At 33.4% G+C, this 9,175-nt stretch overlaps 1 protein-coding gene across 1 annotated transcript; it reads left to right on the forward strand.

Annotated features, from left to right (window-relative positions):
- The first annotated feature begins 620 nt into the window (after positions 1-620).
- On the forward strand, positions 621-1,686 carry LOC123213716 (mitogen-activated protein kinase kinase 9-like). Its single transcript, XM_044633199.1, has one exon. The coding sequence runs from the start codon at positions 621-623 to the stop codon at positions 1,587-1,589; it is 969 nt and encodes a 322-aa protein (XP_044489134.1). The 3' UTR covers positions 1,590-1,686.
- Positions 1,687-9,175: the final 7,489 nt, after the last annotated feature.

Genomic DNA, 9,175 nt, shown 5'->3' on the forward strand with positions numbered 1-9,175 from the left:
ATATATCTATTTAAGATAAATAAAAATGTATATATTTATGTATTTTTTTAATAAAATGTTATTTTATCTTTATTTAAAATCATTTAATTATATAATGATATAAATAAATATATATTTATATAATTAAAATAAATAAAAATAAATTTATTGTTAATTTACCTATGGAGAGACGCGTGTAAAAATAATTTTCTTAGCATTTAAAAAACAAAAATGCATTTTGAGGCCTTAAAGTGAAGATGAGTAATTAAAAAGATTTTTACCATAAAATATTAGATTGTCAGGTGTGTCAAAATCTTAAAAAAAAAAAAAAAAAAAGAAAGTTTACCCGGACCCCATCCCATGCATGTGCACCACTACAGTTACCGTGTTACATAATAAATATTAGATCCACTTTCGTTTACCGCGTTACCGTGTCACCGTGTTACCATGCTAATGGATTAATCCCCACCACCGCCATTTGGCCGAGTAATTTTTCCATTGTCTATATATATATGTATATATATAGAACACCCTACCACTCCATCCATCTCTTCATCATCCTAATTTAATATTTCGTCACCTTTAGCTCCTTATTTTTCAGTTGCTATAGCATCATTTAGATTTCCCTGGGAAAGCCTCGCATGTCTCTTCTCAAGCATAGACTACAACTCCATCTCCAGCTTCTTCCAGGACCGCATTCGTATTCTACCCTTGGCTATAACCCCAACACCACAACTACCGCTGTTTCTACCCCTATATTTCGACAAGTATTTAGCCTTTTCGATTTTGAAAAAGTTTGTGTTCTAGGTCATGGCAATCAAGGCATTGTCTACAAGGTACGCCATAAGCACACTTCAGCCATCTATGCTCTAAAAATTATACCAACTCAATCTCAAACTACCCACCCTTATCAACCCTCCATTGAAGCCAATATCCTATGTCGAACAGACTCCCCTTTTATCATCAAATGCCACGCTATCTTTGAACCGCCGACCTTGGCAGGTTCAAAAGCCATTCTTATGGACTACATGGACGCAGGAACACTTGATTCACTTCTCAAAATCAATGGTCCTTTCTCTGAATCCTCGATTGCGCAGATTGCATACCAAATACTTAATGGTCTCCAGTATCTTCATGCTCGCAACATTGTCCATTTAGATATTAAGCCTTCTAATCTCCTTGTTGATAAAAAATTGAAAGTGAAAATTGCTGATTTTGGAGTGAGCAAGATAGTGAATGCGCATTCAACACCCGAAAATTACGGTTCTTATGTGGGAACATATGCTTATATGAGTCCTGAAAGAATGGATTCTTCTAGGTATGATCCCAAATATGTTTATGCGGGAGATGTATGGAGCTTAGGTGTGAGTTTGTTGGAGCTTTATATGGGTCATTTCCCTTTCTTCCCACCCGAGAAGAAACCCAGTTGGATGGAAGTGGCGTTGGTAACATGCTTTGGGGAACCTATAATCAGTATCCCAGAGACAGCATCGGCAGAATTTTTAAGCTTTATCAAGTGTTGCTTGGAGAAGGATCCTAGTAAGAGATGGGCAGTGCCGAAACTTTTATCTCACCCTTTCGTTTACAGGGTGAGAGATGACTTCAATTAATTAGAATTAACTATTAATCCAGAGCTGTGAAATAAAGTGAAGTCCATGGATCGATCGTTGAGTCAAGCCGTGAACTCAGCCTATCAGCATCGAACTAGTTTAGGGGTTTTACTCACATTATACAATCTGCATGCAACATGCATTTGAAGTTATATACGTTGTAGCGAGGAAATAAAATTTTATAATTCACTAAATTCAGTTATTTACACTATTTTTTATTGTGGTTTCCGGAAAAACCTTAATATGTTCATGGAAAGATGAAGTATTTACCATAATATATATTTTTGAAGCAGGGTATAGTCTAATATGTTAAGGGAAGTGCCCTAAAACTACTCGTTACAACTATGTAATTAATTGTATTCATATTTTTGAATTAAAAAAATGATGTTATTTTGTTTATCTGTATTGTTTTGAGTAGATAAATTTACCTAGAATGATAGAATCGTAACAAGATAATTAGTGTATGACAATTAATTATGAGTTTTATTTCACATAGGAAAACTATTGAGTTTGAGTCTATCTATAATAGATCGATTTGACCCAATTTACTAACTGCCAAAAGAAAGATAGGGGGGGGGGGGGGGGGGGGGGGGAGGGTGAGAGGGAGAGTTATTGGCAGTTGGACATCTGTTTAAATGTGCAAACTACCTTCCCAATCACATAGATTATGCCATTTTTTCACAAAAGAATGTTTTCTTCTATTTTTTTCTCTTAGAAACCAAAGCATAGAGACAATGTCTCCCAAAAGGATGCAATTTGAAATGGTTGTGAACAAACTATGTTGTGGAAAATGACCTACATTGATACTCATAGGGCATTCAAACCATCCAAAAACTAGAATCGAAATTGGGCACGCAATTTATTTTTACTATAATTCATAGAATTCAATTTGGCATGCTTTAAATTGTCCAACGTTAGTATCAGGGCGTAGTTTGTGTATATGCCATTTATTATGTGAAATTAAATTTTAGATTATGTGAATTTTAATTAAAAATTTTGTTAAAAATTGTTTTTGAGCATGAATTAAATTTGGCCAAATTGCATGAAATTGAGGCTTGGAAACATGATACTATGATTGGTTGATGTCCTTTATATGTCTCGAATTGAAAATCTCATCGAAATCAACCTTGAATCAATAAATTCAGAGCTAAAAGTCGAGACCTATGTAGTGTCATTGGATTCTGATGACTTTGGCATCGAAAGTTATCATCATCAGAAGATAGCTAAAAGATGACGAATTGAATGACCAAAAATTAGGGTTTTTGTTGGATTCAGGTTACAATCGGATTGGAATAACCTGATTGCCTGACCCCTTTGTTTAATGGGTTGTCCAAACCTACTGGTTAATTGGTCGAACCCAAGCCGATCAATACCCACACAGGTTAGTTGATTGGTTAATGATCAAAGTTTGACTGATCATTGGTTGACTAATTAACGGTGATCAGTCAATGATAAATACAACTCCATTGTCGCCTGAGAGAGTGTAGAGGCGTGTGGCAGCTCGTGTGGCTCTTCCTTGGTGTGTCAATGCATGTGCATGCATTGTTTTGGCATGTGGAATGTCATGTTGATGCATAGAGGTGTATAGAACTATGTTTTGGTGTGTGACAATTTGTGAGTTACTGTTTCAAGAGAGTTTAGGCGTGTGAAACCTATTTTCTGACACATGACAGTTGTGTGATGCTTGGATTTGTGCGTGCAATATATTCTATGGGTTTTACAACATGTAAATGCATGTAATACCTCATTCTGGCTCCTAAAAACACATATTAGTATTTCAAAACACATATTTCTAATTCATGCAAGTTCGTTGACTAGGGACTATTGCATCAAGTATAAGATGTGATCATTTGATATTCTAATGGTATATGTTGAGACTATATGTATACAATAAAAATTTAGACTTAAAAATAAGTCATACACCTTTAATTAGAAAGGAGATGGTATATATAGTCTAATCATATTCATGCATGACCATTTGTCTTATAATAAATGATCTTGTTCAAGACAAGAATATGAAAATTTTTGAGATTGAGTAGATACATTACAACTTGTTAAAGAGTGGCGCATGAGGTTCAAAGTTACAGAATTTAGTGTCAAAAGTTATTTATGATTTCAAAAGTAAGTGGCCCTAAGTCCGAGTAAAGGAAAAAGGTCGTATGAGGTTCAAAGAATAAAAATAAGAACAAGAAATTAAAATGACAAAATGACAAACGTACTGGAAGAAAAGATAGAAACAAGATGATTTGTTATAATTAAAACAACGAGAGTTACTTCATCCGTGAATGAATAAACCTGAAAATGATATTGTTTTATTCTACATAAAGTGATGAAACTTTACTTTCTAATACTATGATATTAATTTAGTATTATTGTATGTGGATTATAGACTTATAAACTATTGACCAAGTAGCTCATGACAGAGGAGCTTTAATGGATTTCTGTTGAATTTTGAAAAAGGTGAGTTAGATTTATGTAGGCAACAACACAAGGGTTAAAACAAGAGAGACAGACATGAGCAAATAAGTTTAGCAAGGTAGTCGAATCTTATACCTATATGAAATCCAACATGCTCTAAATATTCGACGAATCTTAATCAAAGTATTTGTTCTTCTTAACTTATAATATAATTTGAATTTCTCTAACTGTTTTGTCAAAATATAATATGAAGTGATTTCTATGAATTTGGTTTATTGTTGAATGGTTATGTGGTTTTGTCACCCTTCATTGTGATAATGTTAGTTTTTCATTATTTGTTACTCCAAAATGTATGAATGTGAATGCAAATATATGACATACTGGATTAGGGCACATTTGCTAAGATAGAATGAATAAATTGGCCTATAAAAGTTTATTAGAAACTTTCACATAAATAGAATTGCCTATGTGTGAGTGCTGTCTAACTGGAAAAACTACTAGAAAACCATTTGACAAAACTATAAGGGTTTAACTTTTTTTGCAATTTATATACTTAGGTATATATGCTTTTATGAATGTAAAGTTCGATAAGGTGTCTCATGTTTCATTACTATTATTGAAGACTATACTCGATTTGGTCTTGTCTGCTTGATTTCTTATAAGTAAAAAATAGTAGACTATTTTAGACAACATAATTGAGGTTGAGAATCAAACAGGCAAAATGATACGAGCTTTAAAATCTGACCAAGGTTTTGAGTATTTGTCTAAAAAGTTTAAAGAACTGAGTAATGAAAAATGAATAGTATGACAACTAATAATTCTAAAAACTTTACAACAAAAGGGTGTAGAAAAGAGGAATTGAACTTTATTGAAAATGATTAGGTTAATGATAGCGTAAACAATTTTTAACATCACCTTGTGATGATGTAATGTTAACTGCTACTTATGTACTTAACTGAGTGTCTACTAAATTAGTTACTTTCACTCCCTATGAGTTATGGACAAGTAGAAAACCTAAGTTAATTAATTGTAGCCTTACTGGTTAGCAGTGTTTATCTATGACTTTTTTCATGAGTTTGGAAAACTGGGACTAAGAAGATAAGATTGTATCTTTGAACACTCCAAAGAGTATGTGTTCATTAGAGAGGATTTCACTAGAAGATTAACTAAAATTGTATCAAGAGATGCTATATTCATAGAGAATTTTTTTTTCTAATAAAGATGATATGGAAAATGGTTTCATCTATATGAGATAGGAGAAGAATAAGGATAGGTATGTTGTCTGCCTCGGGTATTGTTCATAGTGTGTGATTATGCAATTTCCAGTTTTTGCCAGCAAACTTTGAAGCTAGTTTTAGATGTCTTGTTGATTGATCTATGGTTGATATTATATTCCATTAAAAAGCTCTTTGAATGTCTTTTTCAGTGATATATAATTTGCATGATTTGGAGGTCATTTGATTGGTTAAAATTGAAAGATAAATTGTTGTTATGTCAAATGAATAGTAATTTCCAAAATTGAGTTTATGTGTTGTTGCATTGTTTTGATGGAAATGCACCATTTGGTATCAGAGCCTATGGTGTTTGTGTGATTTGTTGACTGATTTCTGCCTCTCGGAGCTACTGTTCACGACTAGAATTTACTGTTGACTATAAAGTTATTATTCACAAAACCTTAATTTGCCTTAAACACAAACCTTCCTTAACCTAAACACTTACCAATACTCCCCCTAACCTTTAAACACTTATAACAATTAGCCTTTATCCATTAGCTATTACCAAAAATGTCCTATAAAAGAAGTTCATCCTCATCCTTGGGAATTTGCTCATACGACATTAAAAGAAAAGTTCAAAGAAGAACTTAAGGCCATTAAGGACCAAATGAATCAAATGATGAAAATGATAAGAGACTTGACCCTCACTCAAAGTCGGGCACCCTTATCACAACCCTAAACTTCAACATAAAGCCAAATACTGCCTCCTCCAGCTTACCCAACCTAACTACATCACCCAAGAAGACATATTAGACTTTCCTCTCCTCCTCTTAGACATACTAGGGAGAAATTGATAATTCATGATGACTCAAGTGAGGAAGAACAAGAGAGGCCACCTAGGAGAGAAAAGGATAATAATAGGGGTTTAAAGATTGAAATTCTAGAATTTGAAAGGAGCATGAGTCCGAATGATTTTGTTGATTGGTTACATACTATTGAGAAAGTTTTTGAATATAAGGGCTATTCGAATGAGAAGAAATGTAAGCTTGACATCTTAAATTCAAGGATTATATATCCTTATGGTGGGAAAATCTCAAGAAGCAAAGGGAAAAGGACAGTAAATGTAATACCCTCAAGTACATTCTAGGAGCATTTATGTCTTCTGACCTTATTTCGAGATATTTCTAGTTTTAAATATATATGTTCACATATATGTGTGTGTTTATATATATATAGATATATAATGATAAAAAGATGAAGAATATATATATATTAAAAAGGTATGGATATATATAAAGAGAGAAAAGACAAAAAAAGGAAACTTCAAGCCTTTTTCCATCATCTTCTCCTACCCATTCTAGCAACCAGCCTTCTTCATGCTATTTTCTTTTGTTTTGTGAAGATAAAGGAAGGAATTGAAGGGGTTTTGGAAGACAAAATAAGAAAAGCAAACAAAGAAGCACTTTGGAAGCCTTGGTAACTAAAAGATCTCCTTCCTTTCTCTTCACCTATGTTTATATATATATATTGGATACATGTTATATGAATATGTTAGTGTGTTTTGGTGTTGATTTAAGGTGGTTTTGGTGATAAAGGAAACAAGACAAAGAGGAGGAAGCCAACTTACAAAGATTGGCTTGGCTTGAAACAAGTAAGAGGTATTATCCTTGGTATGTTTCATGTTTTATGTTTTTGGTTCCTTGGCTTTATGTTATAAATGATGATTTTGAAGTTGAGAAATGTTGTTTTGCCATTTGGGGTATCTATGTGTGTTAGTTTGTTTATGGCAGAGAGTTGGATGACATTTACTATTTTGCCACTGATTTTGTCCCACGTTTTGGTTGTCTTATCTGATGAATTATGAGTGTTATCATAGCTTGTTGGAAATCTCCTTGAATCCTCTTTTCAATTATATATAGCTTGTATGAATTAGAGACCGTTTGCACTATTAAATTGCATGAACAAAAAGACTGTCTTACCAAATAAACAATGAATATGTTTTTTGCCATTGATTTCATCCCACGTTTTGATTGCCTTATCTGATGAATTATGAGTGCTATTATAGCTTTTTGGAAATCTATAAACAATGAATACAGCGTATATGAATTAGAGACCGTTTGGATTGTTAAAGTGCATGAACAAAAAAACTGCCTTACCAAATCAATAGTGAATACAATTTTTTATTATTGAATTCATCCTACGTTTTGACTGCCTTATTTGATGAATCATGAGTTTTGTTATAGCTTATTGGAAAGCTCTTTGAATCCTCTTTTCAATGATATATAGTTTACATAAATTAGAGACCGTTTGGACTGTTAGATTGCATTAAGAAAAAGACTGCTTTATTGAGTGAATAGTCTCATGAACAGTGATTTATAGTTTTGGAAAGAAAGAAAGAAAGAAAGAAAGAAAAGGGAGAGAAAAAAAGAAAGGAAAGGAAAGAAAGGAGAGAAAAAAGAAAAGAAGAAGAAAAGCAAAAAAAAGAAATTGGGGCTTAAAATTCAGGGATCGTCCCAAGAGTATGGTCTGGTAGGTTATGGATAGTTTTAGATGGAAACAAGATTAAAAAGATATAACGCATGCATGCATGCTATGAACTATGATGGGGCACTTTACACTATACCACCCACAGTAGAGCACATCCGCAGTAGGACATATTCATAGTAGGACATAAACCTATAGTAGAGTGCGCTCGTAATAGAGCATGCTCGTAGTAAAGCTCAATTCAAATTCAGAAATAGTGTAGTGAGAGAAAGGAAGAGAGCTCAAGCTTAGAAAAGTGTCAAATCCCTGTAGTCAGCTTCCAAAAAGTATCAAATAGACACTAGATGGAACAAAGTATGACCCAAATAGTAAAAAATAAACTAGATTATCCCCTTGATTCCTTATGAAGGTTATGATATGAGATTGAGTCCCGAAAGTGAGTTAGAACAAGGAAGGAGATAGTTTATTTAATTCTTTCCACTTACTAAGTGTTCTTATCTCTCACTTCCTTTTCTTTCATGATTACAGGTACAGGTAATCGTGACAACTGCGAGGCAGGGTCAGGTCAACGAAGATAGATCTGGTTGGAGTAAGTTATCTCGGTTTATGTTACATGCATACAATCACATGTCTTGTTGACTTTTGACCTTCTTGAGATAATTGTACAATTGTATATGATTACTCCATATTTTCAGATGTTTTTAGATGAGTTTTTATATGGGATATATATATCTTTTGTTTGCTTCCAGATTTTCTGTTTTTTTAGAATAATTTCTAAACACTTTTAGTAATGAGTTTAGTTTAAAGTAGTGTTTAAAGAAAAAAAGACACTCTAAATATTCATTCATAACATTTCTCCTTTGAAGGGTAGTAATTTTGGGGAGGGATGTTATAATAAAGAAAGAGTGAGATCTTGGAAGAAACTAAATAAGCTTATGAAGAGAAGATTCCTCCTAGACAACCATAAACAAGATCTTTACCTCAAGCTACACACTTTTAAGCAAGGAAGTGGTGGAGTAGAGCATTACATAAGGGAGTTTGAGAAGCTATTAATAAAGAGTGAGCTGTTGGAAGTGAAAGAGCAAACTATTGCAAGATTCATTAGTGGCTTAAACCAAGACATTACTCATATGGTGGAGTTGCAATCATATTGCACTTTTGAAGATGTTTGTAAGTTGGCTATTAAGGTAGAGAAGCAAAAGAAGGTCATGAAGTCCACGGATGCCAAGTCATTTACCAAAGGGACTTCATCCTCCAAAAGTCCTCTTTTCAACAAGGGAACCACCTTTCAAATGGGTTTCCCATCCAACTATAAGGCTGTCGAAACCACTTCCAAGGAGAAAGGGAAAGAAAAGGTGGTAGAACCTACCAAGAATAAACCAAATATGGGAAAACTTGATCTCTCTAATAAAAAGTGTTTCAAATGCCAAGGTTATGGACACTTCTAAGCCGAATGCCCAAATAGGAGAG

This window comes from Mangifera indica, chromosome 4, assembly GCF_011075055.1.
Source record: "Mangifera indica cultivar Alphonso chromosome 4, CATAS_Mindica_2.1, whole genome shotgun sequence".
Taxonomy (NCBI): Eukaryota; Viridiplantae; Streptophyta; class Magnoliopsida; order Sapindales; family Anacardiaceae; genus Mangifera; species Mangifera indica.

Bases quoted from the DNA above. Each gene is read 5' to 3' on its own strand.
- LOC123213716 (XM_044633199.1), top strand. From the start codon at position 621: ATGTCTCTTCTCAAGCATAGACTACAACTCCATCTCCAGCTTCTTCCA.